General features: G+C 39.1%; 1 protein-coding gene across 1 annotated transcript in view; it reads left to right on the top strand.

Annotated features, from left to right (window-relative positions):
• The first annotated feature begins 4,171 nt into the window (after positions 1-4,171).
• Positions 4,172-22,306, top strand: part of TMEM59L (transmembrane protein 59 like) — a 47,031-nt gene continuing 28,896 nt past the window's right edge. Inside the window, exon 1 of the mRNA XM_072112423.1 lies at positions 4,172-4,446. Coding sequence (XP_071968524.1) covers positions 4,282-4,446 — 165 coding nt within the window. The 5' untranslated portion in view covers positions 4,172-4,281. The remainder of the gene's footprint in view (positions 4,447-22,306) is intronic.

Raw genomic sequence — 22,306 nt, 5'->3', positions numbered from 1 at the left:
TGTAGGCATGTATTCCTTACTTACAGAGCTAGAGGGGCATATTTTGCTAGCATATTATTGCTAGCTTTTGCAATTATTTGCCCCAATCCACCACCTTTACGCCAGTGGGGGGCGCGGCCATTAAGAGGGGGCGCGGCCGGCAGAACGGAGGGCCAGCGAACTCGCTGCTGCCGGCGACTTTTCATATGTCGCCCCGTCTGGCGTAGGATAAACGCTGCGCAGCCAGCTGCCCCAATACATCAAGAGGCTTCCGCCTCAATCGGGCTGCGAACATGCAGCGGCGGGGCTATCATACGCTGGTGCACGAGCGCCAGTGTATGATAAATATGCCCCAGAGTGTCTAAGTTAAAGATCAGTCAGCAGGTTATTGACACAGCTTCTAGGACCCTAGGGCTTCTAGGATTCAACTGCTGGACTTTAGGCACTCCAGTCCAACACTGCATGGGGTGATAGAAGTATAGAGATAGTTGAAGTGGGCAAAAAAGAGGAGACTTACATTTTGCCTGTCCCATTTGCTTTATTCATATCAGTGATGCTTAGTATTTTTTATATTGACCAATATGATCTCCGCTAATTTGTGTAGGGTATCGTAGACCAAAAAAGCAGCTAATGTCCACCCACCACCTCAGGGAGAACATAGAGAACGTGAAAGAGTCTGCAGATTCTACAGGTAATATAATGATCATGAATACTGCACACACACACTGTACTATTTATTTATGCAATGCTTGCTTAAAGGGTAGTAATTCTGCTGGAAAAACTGCTTTTAGAATATGATTAGATATTTTTGGATGGTTTGAGGTTTTTATCTGCATGGCTTAGGCACAAAGCCATCTTGTATCAGGACCATGGACAGAGATTTTAAGTAGTAGTTTTAATTTTGTAAGGTGTAGTACTTTAACTAGAACATTTCATTCCTAAAGTACAATTGCACCCACATTATATAAGTAATCTTCATGCTCAACAATTATATATATATGTATATATAGTACTTGTATTGATCAATACAAGTATCATTTATTTGCACTGAACAACTAATTTGTTTTTAAAACCAGCAATTCATGATTGGGCCAAAGGTTGCATAAATTGTTCACTTGAAATATTATGAAGAAAATTAAATGCAATACTAGATACAAAAACAAAATTAAAAAAAAAGGTAAATACATCTTAAAATCTTTACGGCTCAAGTAAGCATAAAATTCTACTTACCTACTGTACTTTTAATCAATGGTGCTGGATCTTAATAATTAAAATCTTAATTAATTTTTTTTTTTACATCAATAGATATTTTCACATTGAAAGGTTGATTTAAATTCTTCTGGATTATCTGATGAAATCCATTTAGCAAACCCACTATCATAATCCTACTTTGGGTGAGGAATTTAAGTGTGTGTCTGAGTCTGTAAAAAGAAGAGTGAAGAAATCAGGCGATATATGTGTGTGTAAGTCTGCTATAGGAAACTGAACTTCGCGTTTACAATCACCAAATTTTGCATAGCCGCTCTCTGTGCCTCAGGGAACGTCATAGACTAGGTTTTGAGCCGAAATTTTTACACCGTGCTTTCCAAAATACACTTATTAAACACCATATACAGAAGCCATTGCCTGCTGCTGCTGTAGCAGTTAGAAGCTGAGCCATGATTGGTTGCTATTCTACCACAGGTCATTAAGCTATGAACTTTGATAGGTTACTATAGGCAATAAGTATAAGACAGCTTATGTGTGAGGTAAGATGGATAGTGATACAGAGATAAGAGATTTATCGGAAATGTCTGAGGTAAAACTGTTCCAGTTGCCCATCAGAGATCAGCTGTAATTTTCTAAACAGCTGTGAAAAAATTAAACTTGCGCTCTGACTAGTTGCCATAGGCAACTAGAGCAGTTCTGCTCTGACACTTATGATAAATCTCCCCTTAGACAAAGTGACAGTCAGAAACAGTCACATTTAGAGACAGTCGGAGACAGAGAAAACCAGAGACAGTCAGTCAGAGACAGACAGTTGGAGACAAAGTCAGTCACTAGAAAGAGACAGACAGCTGGAGACAAAGACAGTCACTAGAAAGAGACAGTTAAAGACAGTCACTGAAAGAGACGGTCAGAGACAGTCACTGAAAGCGAAGGTCAGAGACACTCACTGAGACAGTCAGAGACACTCACTGAGACGGTCAGAGACACTCACTGAAAGAGACGGTCAGAGAAAGTCACTGAGAGAGATGGTCAGAGACACTCACTGAAAGAGAGGTCAGAGACGGTCAGAGAGAGAGAAGGTCAGAGACAGCCAGTGACAGAAACAGTCAAAGACAGTTGAAGACAGTCAGTCAGAGACAGAGAGACACGGAGAGTCAGAGAGAGAGAGAGAGAGAGAGACGGAGTGATAGATACATATAAAATATTTTTTGTTAACCCATTCTATTTTGTTATAGTTAAGAGCAGTTATGCCGGGATCTACAGCTAGTGCTCCATATAATAGCAAGGGTAACTAGAAATGCTTTGGCCAAATAGCAAACTTTTAGCTATAGGCCCCCGTTCCAAACTGTACATTGTAGTCCATAAATCCACTAAAAGATATGGTCAAAGACAGAAATAGTCAGAAACAGTCATTGAAAAAGATGGTCAGAGACAGAGACAGTCAGTGACAGAAACAGTCAAAGACAGTTGGAGACAGTCAGTCAGAGTCTTATAGCGACACTGGTACAATTGATCCAGTGGCCCTGACACTTGCCTGGGTTGGCCGGGTGCTGGCACTGGGCCTGTCTGTAAGTACAATTTATATATAAGGAGCACTGGACTATAAGGCGCACCTTTGATTTCTGAGAAAATCAAAACATTTTTGTGCACTTTATAGTCCGAAAAATATGGTAGTAACCCTGGTACTAGTACTGTATCTGCAGCAATATTGGTTCCTGTGCTATTTTTATGTAATAGGCACTGGCAACTTATCGATTGGAAACATAAGATGGAAATTAATGTTCTGGGAGTGGGGGGGGGGTCTACAAAATCAGCTTGTCAAATGCTTTGAAATTCTTAGTGAAAGCCATGTTTGGATCTAGTATAATATGGACTGAAATGGAAAATTAAAGCACACCTTAAATTAAAACTGGATTACATTAGTAAACTAAAATAAACCAGATACTTACAGTATCTTCATTTGATAAAAAACAGGAAAAATTATGAACATAAGAGACCATAGAGTGAAAAATGGTGGGGGATATGAATGCTGAAATACATGCATTCCGAAATAAGTTGTTTATTAAGTGGGATAAATCTGTGTGTTCATATGTGTGCGTATGAAATGCATGTAATCCACCATCTGATAATCTAGAAACTCTAATTGTTTAGCACTTATTTTCCCCTGATAAAAACATAAAGTCATAGTAGTAAATGTTGCCAACTTTCTATTTTGGTTCATCGGCCTCTATAAGAGTTTTTATACCTTATCTAAGACTGTCCAATATTTATGAATATCTGCCATGCATTTATTGCGTCTCATTAAAGATTTAACTGTGTATAGCTATACTTGTGTTTTCCTGACATTTATTCAGGTATAATTTATTTAATTGACTAAGATACTTTCAACTACTTCCAGAAAATAGATTGGTATAGATACATTATATAACTAAATTGTACAATAAGTGATTTTGAATTTGTGTGTACCGGCAGTTACATACAAGATAGGTTCTGTTCTTAAGTTGAATTTGTATGTAAGTCAGAACTGTATATTTTACAATTGTAGCCCCAACCAAATTTATTTTGGTCTCTGTGACAATTGGATTTTAAAAATGTTGAGTTGTCATAAGAAGCAGGATTAACAATAAAGCTCAATTGCAGACACCTATGATAACTGATACAGATGATCATTGTAGCCTAAGGCTAAGTACAGTAACTTACCAACATCCAGAGGTCCGTTTGTAAGTAGGGGTGGTCTGTAAGTTGAGTGTTCTTAAATAGGGGACCATCTGTACTGTCTTGGACAACTTAAATACCTTAGGAAAAAGTGTAAGTGGACATTGAGTCAATTTTAATTTTTCAGAGATGTTTGCTATATTGTAGAAATGCTGCAGATATAATTTCTTGATGTCAGTACAATGACAAAGCACACACACACATGTAGAGCAGCCACTCCATCACCCACTAGAGCAGCATCAACCCCTCCTTCTCTCTCCCAGAGTCCTTTGCACTATACACATGACGTCAGAGCAGTTCTGACATTGTACAGCACTGCTTCTCTGTGCATCTCTCCGACTAAGCATCTGCTGCTGGATCCTATATAAACCCTGCAGGATGGGAGCCCCTGAGCACTGGAGCTGTGACCTCAGTCTTCTTCTGTCGCTCATAGTTATAGTGTCTGCTGTCAGTGCAGGGGACCCTTTTGATGCTCAACTAGGAGATATCTCCTCCTGCAGCCAGCAGTGTCAGCTCACCTTCAAGCTTAAAAGCTTCTCTCAAGTAAGTGCCAGGATACATCCTTCCTATCTAGCTAAATATCTCATGTGTTTATGATATAACTGTCCTTGATCAATTATATAGCAAGAAAAAGATTATAATATGCATAGATATTTGTTAAGACTGCTGCCCCAATTTAGAATTAAACTACTGCTATTCATTGACTCTACATCTTCCTACTATGAGGTGCGATTTAACCATATACAATTCTGCTTATAAATAAGATGGTGGTGGATTGAGCAGGTGGCTATGGTTGGTGCGCTGCCGTTAACTACGTCTTTACATTATAGGTTACCTGCCATTTCTGATTCTTCATCTTCTGAAATTTCCAGAAGAGGAAGTGTTGGGTGTTCAATTGCCCATTTCTTATGTGAACATCACATCAGCTATGTAACAGTACTGAAGGGTGTTGTGTATCTTTATACTGATAGGAAAGATATACATGGTTACTATTTATGGGAATCACCATATAACAAAATAGAAAAACAAGAAGCTCGGAGACTAAATGGGTTGTGCTTCCAATGAATAGTTACATAATGGTTACATATTGTTGGAATGAGATATCATTGAAATACATAGAGTTTAGGATAAACATTACCCTTTATAGGATGTGTTGATGACAAGCTCTGCAAGAAAGCCATTGATGTGGCTGCATTGCTTGCAGTCATTATGCATTCAGCAAAGCTTGTACATGATTGTGGTGCTTATGACTAGCCTCGGCCATAATAACCTGGTGTTTCCACAGCTATTTGTAGTCTGATTGTAATGCTGGTTACTCAATATGTCTTGGGTTGCTTACAGTAAAAGGGTGTAATAATATATTGGTAGGTAACTGCTGCTAAAATGCCACCAGATATTCATGTAGTGAATAAAATGCATTTTAAATCCTTTTATAATGTCCGTGTTTGTGTCTTATTCCGTATTGGCCATTATGGGTAATTGATTATGTAATTTCTGAGCTTTTAATACAGGTGTATAACATATCCAGATTTGCAAATTGACAGATTTGCTCTTTTTGACAAAAACACAAAGGCCAACATTTACTAAGGCCCTTGCACCAGTTTTATGTCAGACTTTGCATGTTCTTTCTTGTGCAAACTGCTTGCACATGTATTTAAGAAGTTTCCACGCCACATATGTGTCGCAAACGACTCATTGGTGTTGCGGCTGCACTATACCCGACGCAACTGTGACACATAAAGGGGTGTTCTGGTGTACATTCGGACCAAGAAACACATTTATCATGCTGTGTCCGAGGGAAGTGTGTCACACGGCCCATGTTAAAGGTGCACCAAAAAAAAAGTGCACTCTGTCGGAGCAGTGCAGGGTGCACCAAATTCTTGATGAACGGGCACCACAAATCATGAATCGTGCGCACTCTGCATACTTCACAGTGCAGCTTGCACTGTTTTTCATAAATGTGGGCCATAATGCACAAAAGATTTGTTTGAATTTATTGAAACTTTATATGTTTGAATGTTATGATATATGAAAGTAATTACAATATTAGATCAAAAACTATAGGTACTATAGCTACAAGTACTCTGTTGTGTCTGGATACAAGATGAGATATAGTTATAAATGGAGTCATACATGTTCCACGGATTATCCTGTGGCACATTTGCTCACAGATAATGCAGTTGGGCCTGTAGATCCTTGCCACCTTGTTGCCACTGTTGGTATCCCAACTCTTCTCATACATACTCTCTTATGGTGACCAGTAGGCCAAAGTGTCTCAACCTTATATAGACGTTCCTAAGAAACACTGCATTATTCTGCTGAACAATACGTGGTGAGATACCTGCCATAAGAGGCACTGCTTGTTACCACATGATATCCTTCACCTCTTGCTGAGCTGTTATCGTCCCTCATATCATTATTATGATATATCGTTTGCTCCACAGATCAACAGCAGGGTTGAAATTCTCAACATGAGGCCTATTTTAGTGACAAGCACAACCATAAGGGGATCCAACCAATTACTGTTATTGCTCCAATTAGTGTAAAAAGACATAGAAGGAAACTCTGAAACAACTCTTTATTTAAAACAGGGGCAGACATATAATTTGGGGTTTCCGTAGGGAAATCCACTGTTACTATAAAGGAACTTTCTACTTTCTCTAATATTTTTTTATTGTTATGTATATAGAGAATGAACTGAACCCTGAGAAGAGAAACTGTTGTCCAGCAGTATCAAATGTGGATGAAACTCTCCGCATGTTCTTTTAGGTGCAAACTGCTTGCACATGTATTTAAGAAAGGCCCTCTCCATATTTGTGTTGCACTATGCTTCATCAAAAACAAATTCCTGCATTGAAATGTGCGGACCGTGCGCCAGATTTAACATGCAAAGGCCGACAGAAATGTGTCGGACACCCTATGTTAAAGGTACACAAAAAAGAGGTACACACAAAAAAAGGTACACACAAAAGTTGCAATTGCGTCCTATGCACTACACACAGACAAACTGCACATCGTGCAGTTTGCACTGTTCTTAGTAAATGTGCCCCATTGTTTGTTTGCAATTTATCACTATTGAGTTGAAAAAAACTGCAATGCTGCAGTAAACATAATAGAAATAATAGAATAATTAACCTCTTAACGCTCAGCGTCCGATATATCGGACGCTGAGCTCAGTGACTTAACTCTCAGCGTCCGATATATCGGACGCTGAGCCGATGCCGGTTCAGCTCAAGATTTGAGCCGAACCGACATCGGGAAACACGGGGTGCCGGCTGTGACTGATAGCCGGCACCCCAGTGTAACACCCGCGATCGGAGTTGTCTCTGATCGCGGGTGATTAACCCGTTAAATGCATCTAACATGCATCTGGGGGGTCTTTCCCCCACGATCGGCACGATCATTGCTACGGTATCACTGGGGTCCGATCTGGACCCCAGTGTTACCTGCAGGAACTGCCGGTAAGATGGCGTCTATGACGTCATCTTACTGGCAGAGTGCCACCCTATGCAAGTGCATAGGCTGACACTGATAATGCCCTGCAATACATAAGTATTGCAGGGTATTATTATGAACAAGCAATCAGATTATTGCTTGTTCATTTCCCATGGTGGAAAAAGTGAAAAAGTAAAAAAAAAAATTATTCAATAAAATAAAGTAATAAATCACCAAAAATGCCCAAAAGCCCCAAAACATATAAAGATACATATAACTGAAAAAAAAAGTCTAAATCATAACACAAACCCCACATATATAGTATCACCACGTCCGTAACAACCCGTAGAATAAAAATAAATAATTATTGAACCCGCACGATGAACGCCGTAAAAGAAAACTGTTATAAACCCTCCAAAAATTATGATTTTTACCTATTCAATCCCACAAAAAATGCTATAAAAAGTTATCAAAAAAACATATGTACTCTAGAATGATACAGGTGCAAAGTACAACGTGTCCCGCAAAAAACAAGCCATCAACCAGCTCCGTAGCCAAAAACGTAACAAAGTTATGCCACTTGGAAGATGGCAATACAAAAATGATAGATTTTTCCCCACAATAGGGTTTTATTTTACAAATTTAGTAAAACGCAAGAAAATATATTCGTGTCTGGTATCCCCGTTATCGTATCGACCCGTAGAATGAAGATAATATGATTATTAGTCTATACGGTGAACACCACAAAAAAAAAAAACCAGTAGAGAATTGATGCTTTTCTACTCCTGCTCTCAAAAAGAAGTTCCTAAATTTTCAACAATAGGTGATACCAACCCCAAAATGGTAACATTGGAAAAAGCATCTCATCCCGCAAAAAAAATGGCATCACATGGCCCTAATAGCGCAAAAGCGAAAATTTTACAGCCTTCAAAAGAGGCCAATGAGGAAAGTAAAATCCTGGCAGCTGTAGGGTGCTCCTTCCCTTCTGCGCCTCACTGTGTGCCCATAAAACAAGTCATGGCCACATGTGGGGGGTCTCTGTACTCGGGAGAAATTGTAGAACAAATTGTATGGTGGGTTTTGTATTTTTATCTTTTGGAAATGTGTACATTTTAGGGCTAAATGAACGTATAACCGGCACAATTTGACTATTCTAAATTTCGCCTCCATTTTGATGTAATTACTATGAAGATCTCAAGGGGTTAACAATCATCGTAAAATCTGTTTCTGATAGTTTGAGGGGTGCAGATTTGAAATTGGGTTGATTATATAGGGGGGTTTTGATGCTAAATATGTAAATTTTCATTCAAAACTGTATTTATCCCCAAAATAGTCAATTCTGAAAATCCGGAAAATCGCTATTCGATTTGTAAGCCGCGTGACATCAAAATAAATTATCCAGACATTTCAAAAATGGTGAAAATGTAAAGTAGACAAATGGGAAATGTTATTCAGCAATTTATTTAGGTGGTACATCTATCTGCCTGAAAACGCAATGATTTCAAATTTCAAAAATGGCAAATTTTTCTGAAAATTCATCATATTTTCTTTTTTTTTGTAAATAAACGCAAAACTTATCAGCCAAAATTTACCACTAAAATGAAGTACAACATGTGGGTAAAAAACAATCTCAGAATCGTTTTGATAAGTAACAGTGCTCAAAAGTTATAACCATATAAAGCGACGCATGTCAGAATCCAAAAAATGGGACTGAGCCTTAAGCTGTAAAATGGCTGCGTCCTTAAGGGGTTAATAAATGCAGTATTTAAAGGAACCTGTCAGAATGAAAAGTGCATTGGTAGTAGTAATTGTCACTTCATAAGGAGCTACAGATGTGTAAATAGGATACCACTCCTTCTTAGTATTGAATAAATGACTTTGCACTCCGATTATTGTATGGATTTATACTTTTATTTTCCTCAGTCGCAGATTGCTGGGGAAAAAAGGGTCAGTATACATGTATAAGGCAGAAGACTGCACGGCATCAAAAGCAAGGTGGTATATACCACTAATTAAAAATGCGCCTTTTCTATTATCAGTATACACCTAAGTTCAGACGAATGTTATAGAGCAGGAAAGCTGAGCAAGTTTTATATATGCAGGCAGCATGTTGTAGCACGTGATATTACTTTGAGCAGTAGATTACCTTTTATATCTATATAGGTTTGACTGCACCTCTGAATTTTCTCTTGGTTATAAGCTCTTATTTAGTAATTTTTTTTACCTACAACATAGCTTTTACTTAAATGTTTTCTTTCATTGCACAATAAAGCCAATATATATGGGTTCTCGCTTTTTTTAGTTTTAGTGTTGATTCTATTAGTAAATTACAGCCTTGTGCTTTTCCTCAGTCAGTTAGAAATGGCTGTTGCCATCGAAAAAGATACATTAAAAAAAGCAAAATGAATCTTTTCCTAGTAAAACTACATATCAATCTATGGAGCTCCTCTTGGTGTATAGAATTCTACCTGCGGATTACATTTTCATGGAAGCTGGTTCCCTTCAATGTGTGCATTTCCAAATTCTTACATTTTTTGTAATGCTGATGCCAAGCCTGCTTGATGGGGGTTAGTTAGGTTAGAAGTGGCAGTCTAAATAAAATCTAAGTTTACACTGGATAAATATTTGACAAAACTGGTAAAACTGCTCATGTCTGAAAATAAATCACCAATGACTGGAGGCATGTAAACACATGGACAGCTAAACCAGAAATCCAGGCTGGACATCAAATTATGCTCCTGCTGCCTTGCATTTATTAAGGTTTCATCTGTAGTGTGTCCCCACCAGACCAAATGTATCATAAATTTTTATTTTCTTTTAAATGCTCAAAGGGGTTTCCCCACGAAGCAAGTTAGGCCCTACCCTTGGGATAGGGCCTAACTTCCTTCATGGAAAAACTCATTTAAATATACTTTTGGGAAACTCTAGTTGGTTCTTCAAAATCTGGATGTCCTAATATAACTATTACTTGAAATTTCATGTGATGTTAATATGGCCTGTTGGAGATTAATGGATTTAATACAGGGACTTGTTGCCTGCTGCATCAGATGATGTACATGGTATAATCTATACAAAAACAGAACATAGAACAATATAGGTGCATTTTATTGCCATTAGTTTCCTTTAGATTAAGTGCTAATAACACTGATTATTGAGGTTTTGTTTAATAAACAGTAAAGGTAATTAACATTTTGTAAGGAACAAGCAGGCTCTTGACCAAGTGTTTGTTTGTACATATGTAAGTAGTAGTTCTGAAGCACTTCTTCACTCAATTTGATAGCTTTACGACTTTCTTTATAAACCCTAGGGCCAAGTTAAAGCTCAGACAAAGGCCCAAAAGTATAGCAGGGGCAAATCTTTATGTTTACTATTTGGTGGGTCAGCTCAAATACATTAGATTCTGTGTCCTTACAGATCATCTGAGATCATTACTAGAGATGGGAAAATCAATTCTAATGAAGTGGAATTTCGTTCAGGAAAATTTTGATTTGGCACAAATCAGAAGTATACAGTGATTTGTGGGACCAAAGTTTTTTTTTCCCCTTTATTAGCAAAATGGCCATGAGCACAAAATGTTACATGGGGCAGAGAACTCTGGGAAGAAGAAAGGAACACCCTCAATTACATGTGCAGACATGAAAGCCAATCAGCGACCGGCAGGCTTATGTGATGTCACAGCCCTATGGAAACAAAGGGCCATTTGAAATCCCGTCATTTCACACTACACTGTTGTCTCTAGCGTCTAGCTGCTTGCATTCAGTAGTTGAGGGAGTGATTTTTGCTCAAAGTCCAGGGTATCAGTTTTTGTGGTTCTGTATTCCCCAAATTTTAATTCTTTTTGTTGCTAAAGTAGACATCAAGAGATCTGTGTCAAATCCACATAGCTGATGGAGTGATTTTTGCACAAAGTCCAGGGTGTCAGTTTTTGGGATTCTGTAGTCCCACATAGTGGATTTGACACAAAGTGGATTTGACTTAGTGCCAAATCCACTCTGTCATTGTGCCACACTGTTGCCTACTATGTTGCTGCCACTCCAGAATTTGACATTGTGCCACTCTCTGGCCTCATGCAGCCGCTACTGCTGCCGCCCACCTACACACACTGTAATTGTGCCACTCTCTGACCTCCTGCTGCTGCCACCACCTCCACACTTTGCCATTGTGCCACTCTGTGGCCTATCATGTTGCTGCTACCTCCATAATTTGTCATTGTGCCACTCTCTGACCTCCTACTGCTGCTGCCCCCACCACCACACTCTGTCATTGTGCACACTGTGGCCTACCATGTTGCTGCCACCTCCATAATTTGTCATTGTGCCACTCTGCGGCGTACCCATGCTGCTGCCAACTGACCGCTGTCTCCCTGGAACACCTTGTGATTTTCATAAAGCTGTTTTCACCCTCCACCACTTTATGATGTTGCCACTATGTTTGGTTTTCCCCTTCATTTCATCTGTCAGAAGGATGAACAGCTTCAGGATTGATAGCCAAAAGCAGGAGTGGATACAGAACACAGAGGACATGGAAATATCCCATTTACTGGTCATCTCTGTTTTGGATCAACTCCTGTTTGTTTTTGGCTTAAGCAATACTGATGATGGATTACTGACCGATTGAAAGCGGACACTGACAGATGAAAAGAATGGCAAAATGATCAGTGACGTTAATGCAAAATTTCTGCCAACACCCTCTTTTCTTTTGGGAGTGTTTCTACATGTATTAGCGTTTAACAGAACAGGTTCTGTCGTAATCTATGGAATCATCTGGTGTCAGTGTAAAAAGAGTGCACTCTTTGATGTTATAGTGGGATCTCAGTCCTTTCTAGCTGTTTTTACAGCCTGGCAGCTGTAGATGCAAGAGGACAGAGGGGATATGGAGCCGTGCATGAGGCTGTATACAGACACTCTTTAACTTAACTTCCTATATCTTATAAATGTCTTCATATAATTGCAGTCTGCAAGTGGTACCAAGTTGTTATTGTTTCATTTGTCCTACTCTGTTAGGTACAGAAATAATGAGACAATTGTACTGTTCCATACCATTGTTTATTGTAATGCTTGTAGTATACTTTCAATAAAGCATGTTTAAAAAAACAAACAAGCGAGCTAATATCCCTAGTAAAGGGATCTCTCCTATAAAGATTTAAAGGGGTATTCCGGGAATCATCCCAGTGATGATATAGCAGATACCATAGTAAAGATGTGTAACTACTATACACGGCATCACTGAGATGACGCCTTACCACAACACTGCCCAGGCAGGTGCAGGACATGTGATGTGGACATGTGACCAGCAGCCATCTTCTGTCCTGTGTCTGCTCCACACGGAGGAAATAAAAGGACTGATTAAAGGGCCAGTAGCATTTTAATTCTTCCCTACAGTATAGGTCAGTAGCATTTTTCTGCTTAGGGGAGCAGAATTTTAAATAACAACTAATTACATATTTGCTTATATTTTACTGACTCATTTGTATATGAATTATGCTGATTCCTGGAATACCCCTTTAAAGAAGAGTAAACAATCATCATAGTAATAAAAAAAAATAAACCATTAGCTTATAGAATAGGTTGTTAAGAAAAAGTACTATAATACCCCTAAGAATTTGGGAAAGTGATTTCCACTCAGCATTCCAATTCTATTCTAGTTAATGTAATATATAACCAGCAGCTGCATGTAACTGATGCAACAATAGCCTACACAATGACTAAGGCATAACAGCCAAAACGTGTCGATCTAGTGCACGATTTGTTCACACTTGTGGATGCAAGGGTTTTAAGAGATAAACGTGGAAGATTTGCATTGTATCTGGATTGCTGGATCTTTTCTTTTTTCACCATTAGACTACACAATGTTATTTCTCATAAAGCTTCTACATATTTAAAAGTGATGTAAGGAGTTTTTCACCATTCATGTCATTATATGGATATTTTGAACACATATACAGTATTTTCACTTAGGTGTGTTCTCACTTTTGTTACTCACTGTGTGTTGAGTCATTTGAGGGTACATTGTTAGTGCACAGTTATACAAGCTTTACACTAAATACTTTACATTGTTTCAAAGTGTCATATGTTCAGGTTGTCCCATGAAAAGAAAGAATTAAATATTTCCAAAAATGATGGGTGAACTCACTTTTGTGAGATACTGTAACTTTCCTCAATATATATAATATATATATATATAATAATATATATCACTGTAGTCTAGTAGAACAAGTATAGAATCCTGACCACACATGGGGGTCATACTTAAAGGAAACCTACCACTTGTAGGGTGAGCTGGTGCCGGAGCTTATTTTCGTTAGTGTTTTAAACCGCGGTATCGCGGTTTAAAACACTTTTTAAACTTTATAGCCGGCGCAGGCAGGTACGCGCTCGGCGCTTACCATGCGCGCGGCTCTCATTCACTTCCTATGTAGCCGCGCGCACGGTAAGCGCCTAGCGCATACCTGCCTGCGCCGGCTATAAAGTTTAAAAAGTGTTTTAAACCGCGATACCGCGGTTTAAAACACTAACGAAAATAAGCTCCGGCACCAGCTCACCCTGAGCTGCTGCCCGGTATTTCCATCAGAAACCTGCCACTACAAGTGGTAGGTTTCCTTTAAGGTATGTATTTGTAATGGAGTTTTCAATGGATGTTCAAATATGCCAGGAATGAGCTGTGGTACAAAGTCATTGTATGACATTGCAGAAAAAAGGTTTTTTTTATGAATCTCACCTATTTTTACTTTTCACAACCTTTTGTTTGTAGCACATTCAATAATGGCTTGTTGGAAGCTATAAAAGTATTTATGGAAACTAGGACATGAACTTTAATTTGATTCCTTTTTTTATTTTTTTTTTTATTTAACAACCTCTGAAAAACCTCATCTTTCAACATGAAGATTAAAAACAGACTCCCTGCTGTGTGGTCAAGTAGAGTAATGAGTGTGAGCAGCAGGATAAGCTATTTGAAAACTCTTCTCTAGGCTTTAGGCCAGCTGAGATAAACGTGTTATAGATAACAAAAAAGGTAATGCCTGGGTAAATCACTTTTCTTCTATTAATGGTTTAATTGCAAGGGATGTTGTGGCTTTACAATATCAGCAGGTATCAGTTTCCAACCAGGTATCTATTGCTTGCAGATTTTTTTCCTGTTTGCTGTTTACTTAAATGGGATGTCCAGTTTCAGCAAAAAAAATGTAATTGTATGATGAAAAGCAAGAGTGGCATGTTCCATACCACTTCTTTCAGCATTTAAGTTAACAGTGGGGCACATTTATCAAAAATAGTGCAAACTGCACCATATGCAGTGTGCCTGAGAGTGTGCAGTGTACGCCAAATTCATGAATTGTGGCACCCATTCTTCATGAATCTGGTGTGCCTTGCACTGCTTGCAACTTTTTTTGTGCTCCTTTAACATAGGGCCTGCGACACAATTCGGTCAGACACTGCATGATGTGGCGCACAGTCCGACTGTGCGCCGGAACGCCCCTTTCAGTGCAATATTAGTGTTGCGTCACAAATACATGTGCAAGCTGTTTGCACATAAAATAACAGAAAACTGCCACAGGGGCTTTAATATTATTAATACAAAATTTTTTAAACATGTGATTCCCCTTGAGAAAGGCACAGACACCGAAGCGCAGGTCTGGGGTTGGCAACCACGTTTATACAGAAAACTTTAACATGGGTATGTTATAAAGAGCATCTTTTGGCACTTTATGCATTAATTTACTGATATAGCACATGACTGCGCACAAGCACTTTATGATAATATCCACTTTGTTGCTAATACAATTTATTTGGCCGAGTGTTGCTTGTCCATGACACCCTCTACTCAGTGTGAAGTTTACATATTTAAGCAAGTATTAACTATATTCGTATATACATGAAATGTAAATTTTCACACGTGTTGTCTGCAATGGTCCGACTGTGTGCCAGAACGCCCCTTTCAGTGCAGCATTTTGTGTTGCGTTGGGTATAGTGCAGTGACAACATAAATGTGTTGCGGACACTTTTTAATACATGTGCAAGCTGTTTGCACATAAAATAACAGAAAACTGTCACAGGGGCTTTAATAAATCTGAGCTAGTATATTATTAATACAAAACTTTTTAAACATGTTGTGAGAAAATATGTAGATATTGCCTATAGGTCTGTTTAACCCCTTCACGCACTTGGACGTAATAGTACATCTCTTCAAGAAGATACTTCCCACATCGGGACGTTCTATTACATCCAGCTTCTGGCAATGGCTCTCGAATGGAGCCAGCACCAAAAGACGCGGGTGTCAACTGTATATTACAGTTGACAACATGCTCTATCACCCAGAATTGGATCGCGATTGGATCAAGCTTGACAGCGGCGTGTAATGGTCTTCCCTGTAAGGATCAGATCCCCTGTGCCACTTACCGGAGGATCCAATCATCTTCTGGGCAGCCCCAAGGTCTGACAAGTGACCGGTGGCTTCCCGATGTTCCAGGATTGACTGTAAACTGTCTGCATGTTTAACAATGAATAAGTATTGTAGAGCAGCGGTCAGACTTGAACCAGCGGTCAGAGCATCTTTGGTTCAAGTTTGTATAAAGCAAAAAAGTTAAAAAAAATAGGTTTAAAACATTAAAATAAATAAAAAGCTAAATAAATAAAATATAAGCCCCTAATGCAACACATCACCATACAAACAATTAATAAAGTATAAAAAAAAAAAATTTCATAACCCCCCCCCCCTCCACCACCAACATATTTGGTATCAGCGTGTCTGTAACAATCTGTATAATAAAACAGAATCATTACTGTAACCACACGGTAAACGCCACCAAAACAAACCCCAATAACATTTTTGGAAAAAAGATCATTGTAATTTAAACCCTTAAAAAATGCTCTAAAAGGTGATTTACTTTCTTTTCAACTCTTCTTGCAAAAAATTTGCCATTAACCAGATTCGTCAGGCGAAAAAAAAAATTATGAATTTGAAAAGATGGTGATGCCAAAATGAACAAGATTTTCTCCAAATTTGTTTTTATTCAGTAAAATTGAATAAAATACACCCCCCCCCCCCACACACACACACATATTTGGTATGTGGCGAACCCTGTAAAAAATGTAAAATAAAAAAAAAATCTGAATTTTTTTTTATTAAATACCCTTTAAAAATGGTCTAAAAAGTGATTTAAAAAATATTACTCGCTCCAAAATATAACCATTAAAAAGAACAAATGCTTCTCGCAAAAAATTAAGCGCTTATCCAAATTTTTAAGCCGAAAAAGTTATGTATTTGAAAAGAGGGTGATGCTAAAATGAACAAAGACAAAACAATCTTCCTAAAAATTGATTTTCATTTTCACCACCAACAAAAAGTGAATAACATACAGCAGTTTACCACCACATATGAGGTTTAGGCCTCTCACAGTCAACCTCTAAATACGGGGTTTGGATATTTTCCCAAAAATGTGTAAAATTTGTAAAATTGCACCCAAATTCTAAGCCTCATAACATTCTAGTAAAATAAGTTGAATCTTAAAAACTATGCCAACATAAAGCAGACATTTGGGAAATGTAAGCTATGAATTTATTTGGGTGCTATGTCTATCTGCATTGAAAGTAGAGAATTTAGAACTTTGAAAATAAAGAATTTTGCTAAATGTTTGCCAAATTATTTATTTTTCATAATTAAACACAAAAGGCTTTCTCAAGCCTACCAGGTTGGCTTGAGAAAGCGCCTGTTCGACGCGAAACGACCCGTCGCCTGTCACGGCTCTATATTTGTCCGTGTTGTCACTTTGCTTGAATAAAGGATTGAACACGTCCCGGTGAGTGCCGCTTCACTACTTTCTACAATCGTGACTGGATACATTCTGTGTGCATTTGGAGCTGAGCACCCTTAGATGTGACCCGTGGTCCATGTGGGAGGAGCAGATTTGGACAGGGATCATTCACTGCAGTAGTGCCGGTAGCTCTTTGTCTTTGTTTTCTTACATGGCATTATCGTTGCAATGTTTATGTGGGGTTTGCTTTTGCATCTCGTTTACGTTTATGCGGTTTTTGCAGTAGGTTTATGTTAACTTTTCTTTGTGTTTACGATTATGTGTGTTGCATTCATGTTTATGTGGCATTTGAGTTTACGTTGTATTTATGTCGCGTTTACACTTACGGTTATGTGGTGTACATTTAATTTGCATTTGTATTTTACATGGCGTTTGCATCTCTTTTTTGTTGTATTTGCATTTATAGGGCATTTGCTTCGTGTTCATGTGGCATCCGTATGTACATTGCATTTACGTTAACTTTGCGTTTATGTGCCGCTTGCATTGCATTTGCATTTACATCTGTGTGGCGTTTGCATTTACATGGCATTTGTCTTTACGTTTACATGTCGTTTACATTGTGTTTATATTGCACTTGCATCACGTTTGTGTTTACATTGCATGTGTGATTACAATGCATTTGCATTTACACTGTGCTCACATTTCTATTGTGTTTGCATTACATTGCAATTTGAATCATTGCATTTTTTGTAAACACAATGTAAACACAATTTTAACAGAATACCAGCGGAATTTGTGTAACCACAGCCTTAAGATGAACATAGAAAAAAGTCACAGCTCACTACTGACAGTATGAGAGAAGATTAGCATAACACACGCCTCGAGCTCCAGCCCCAGCCCCTGTTCCTCCTCTCTGACCAAACACAGATTATAATAGTCAGATCTTGGGACTGATATCTCCGCAACCCTGTGCTCCTGAATCAGTGTAGCAGCCCCTACAGAATGGTATGTCAATCTCCACATGTGTGAGGTGGTGAAAGTTCCTCTTTAACCCCTTACCGACTTATGACGTAGTATTATGTCACATGCCAGGTGTGGGTGCATGGAGAGGGCTCACGGGGCCTCACTGAGCCCACTCCATAGCCGGTAAGTCTTTGCTGCACATTACAGCAAATATTTACTGGTAACACCTGTAATCGGTGCTAGCACCAATCGTGAGTGTTTTTTTCTGACGATTGATGCCGGCGAAGCTGTCGGTGGCTTATAAAAGATGGCGGCACATGGACGCCGCCATCATGCAAGAAATCGTCGCTCCCCATGCCGAAAAGTCGAAAATGGTACTTTTTTGCCATTTTAAAAAATAGAAAAAATTCTAAATAAAGTGATAAAAAGGTCGTACAGTCCTAAAAATGATAACATTGAAAACGGCATCAAAAGTCTCAAAAAATTACACCACCCACAGCTCTGTACACCCAAGTATAAAAAAGTTATTAGCGCCAGAAGATGGCAAAATCCCCAAAAAAATTTTGTACAGGAGGTTTTAATTTTTGTAAATGTATGAAAACATTATAAAACCCGTACAAATTTGAAATCCCCATAATCGCACCGACCCAAAGAATAAAGTAGACATGTCATTTGGGGCGTACAGTGAAATCTGTCAAATCCAAGCCCTCAAGAATACGGCACCAATTTCACTGCATTTGGAATTTTTTTATCCCGCTTCCCAGTTTAGGCATGGAATATTAAATACCACCATTTTGAAGTATAATTTGTTAAGCAGAAAATAAGCTATAACACTGCTCTGTTATAAAGTTATAGATTTTTGAATGTAGGGAGTGAAAAATGAAAACGCAAAAAACGAAAAAGGGTTGCGGCCGGAAGGGATTAAATGGAAGTTGAACAGAATCTCTTACATTCACCTTTCGTTCTCCATAGGGATACATGGTTCCTTCCAACATGCTTCTGTTAAATATAACTGCAAAAATTACACGCGCTACAGGTTCTATTTTCGCTGTTATAGGCAACTGCACAGGAGGATGAGTAACACGTGGAGCTGCAGAGACATATATATGCATACCATTCTATATATCTGTAATAAATACTGTCCTATACACATATAAATAATCTGCTCTACTGCTCTATACAATTACCGTATTTTGCGCCTTATAAGCCGCACCGGACTATAAGGCGCATTAGTCCGATGCGCCTTATATATGTAATAATTACATATATAAGGCGCATCGGACTATAAGGCGCGGGGTCCGGGGGCGTGGCGGAGGTCCGGGGGCGTGGCGGAGACCCGACGGGACGCGACGCCTAGACGCGACGGGGAACGCGGGGAAGGTGAGCGGGGAAGGTGAGGGGGAGGTGGAGGAGGGCAGCGGACCATACTTACATAGGTCCCCGCTACCGGAGACAGCAGATCTCCAGCGGGAACTGCAGACCATGCGGCAGAAGTTGTTCATGCCGCGTGGTCTGCAGTTCCCGCTGGAGATCTCCGGTCTCCGGTAGCGGGGACCTATGTGAGTATGGTCCGCTGCCCTGTGCCCTGTGCCATAGATAGGGCGCACCGGACTATAAGGCGCACTTTGGATTTCCACGGAAATCCAAGGCTTTTAAGTGCGCCTTATAGTCCGGAAAATACGGTACATGATCATACAGACATAGAAATATACACACACATATTATCACACACGCCCATAAATAAATACAAACATACATACATATATTTACACAATTAGATGCAGAAATATGCACACACACTGGTTATATACTACATGTCCATTTAATTCACACAAACATACACAAATACAGACACAGAAACATAAATACAGACACATACATTAATCACACATACATATGCAGGAGGGAAATCCAGCTTGCAGGAATTTATACTGTGGCAGACAAAGGGTTAAACACCTGCCTCTGCTCCGACTGTTGCTGCGGTGAAAGATAGGACAAGGAGTGCAGGCTATGCAGCAGAGGCTGTGGGGGCGCCCTACTACTCGCCCCAGGCCCCACTCTAGTCTGGGCCCCCTGAACAAAACCCCACCAAACCTCCCTGATAATCCATGCTGACAATCTACGTAAGAAGTGAATCCCCGGATCCACAACTTTCTTTCTCATCATAATCTTATTGTCACCATAAAAGTTACACTTAGGCCCCTTCCATACTTGCGTTGCAGATCACGTCAGAGTTTGATCAGGGTACGATCAGGGTTTGGTCAGTGAAAAACGCGCAATCAGTTTTCAGTCAGAGTTTGTTCAGTGTCTCAGTTTTTCACGCGCGTTTTCAATGCAATTTCAATTTTTCAGTTTTTCACACGCAGAAAATGCGCGTGAAATGGACTCAGGACTGAGCTCTATCTTTTCTATGGCAATGGATGCGTGAAAAACGCATTGCACTTGCAAGTGTCTCAGAGTGTAATGCGTTTTTGATGCATCTCCATAGACTTGTATGGTGCGTTTTTTTTAACACGCGTTTGAATCTCGACATGCCCTACTTTTGCAAGTCACGCGCGTGAAAAACGCAGCACCATACAAGTCTATGGAGATGCATCAAAAACGCATTGCACTCTGAGACACTTGCAAGTGCAATGCAAGTGCAATGCGTTTTTCACGCATCAATTGCCATAGAAAACATAGAGCTCAGTCCTGAGTCCTGAAAAACGCATTGAAATTGCATTGAAATTGCAACAAAAACGCGCGTGCAAAACTGAGACACTGAACAAACTCTGACTGAAAGCTGATTGAACTCTGATGCAAAATGTGCGTTTTTCACTGACCAAAAACTGATCGCACCCTGATCAAACTCTGACATGATCTGCAACGCAAGTGTGGAAGGGGCCTTACAGGCCACGTTTTTGCCTGTCCTGTCCGTATGGTTGCTTACTGTTGATGTCACTCCCACTGGTAGGCTTCATGTAAGATGTGATGCAATTTAGATGAGACTGGGGGGTGAGTCAATTATTTTTGTAGAAGAGTCTTAAAAGGTAAGTAAGATCATTGACACATAAATAGGTGTTCACCGATAAAACAAAATTTGCAGCCATTGAATACAAATAGCATATTGCAATAATCATAAACCATAAAGTCAAAAAACATTGTCATGCCAGCAATATGATCCTGTAAAAGTGTCCTCCTATTGCTAATGTAACTTTTATGTATTGGTTTAAATAAAACTATGCTGAAAAAACAGTTGAACGTACGCAGATTTACTACTTCCATATATTAAACACTAAAACAAGTCACCAAAAACATAATGCACAACCATTTAAAAAGTTCTTTTTGTGTCAGAGTATCAATTTGGTATTGAGAATCATGATAAGAATGGATATAAAATTCCAAATCCTGGTATGGAAACAACTCCAGCATGGAGACTGGTACTGAGTGACTCCAGGACTGCTCCTGCAGTCCCAATATAGCCCTTGACGTGCCATGAAACCCTATTTTAAATCACTGTCTCCTGAGCTCCCTGGGGAGCATGTGGTGAAGATATAATTGAAAACTCTGCTAGTGTGTTTTTGTATTAGGGAAACCATCTATGTATGAGTTGTTCTTTTGAAAACTAAAATCTCACTATTCCAGTTAAATAGCTGTGTTGACATGTTGCCATTTATAAGGCATATTGTTCCGCTGCTGTATTGCAAGTATGATATATTACACTAGGCTGGTAATCTAAAGCACAAATACTGATGTTATTTTTGAACAGTCTCTTATAGAAACTTGGATGAAGGTCAAGAAAGTTTCTCAATTAACTTCTCAGATTCCCCAACATGTATGCACACTGAAGTTGGATAGGAAAATATGGATTCCTGTTCAACTTTAAGGGAACCTGCCATTTAAATTAACCCATCCAAAATAAATTCTTCATAAAAAAATATGATTATAAAACATTGCCCTTATCCCTGAATGGTTCATCTCCATGGCTGCAATGTTAAGAAATAAGTTTGTAAACATATATCCAACTCAACTGATGTGAGTCTATTAATGGAGTCCTGCATATAAAATTTTAGCTGCATTGCCCTACCTCTTTCTTCTGGAATGGACAGGTATCACTGCAAGGACATGCTGCTGTATAGAACTAGTACTTAGGGACTGTCTGCCAATATTCATCTACAGACATATGCAGCTCTGTTTCTGAGAGTTCTGTTATATCAGTGCACTTCATATTAAGTGATCAGGGTAATGTCATCTAAGATCCTTTACCCAGAGACATTA

This window comes from Engystomops pustulosus, chromosome 1, assembly GCF_040894005.1.
Source record: "Engystomops pustulosus chromosome 1, aEngPut4.maternal, whole genome shotgun sequence".
NCBI classification, from domain to species: domain Eukaryota; kingdom Metazoa; phylum Chordata; class Amphibia; order Anura; family Leptodactylidae; genus Engystomops; species Engystomops pustulosus.
This window is presented reverse-complemented; position numbering and strand designations above follow the sequence as displayed.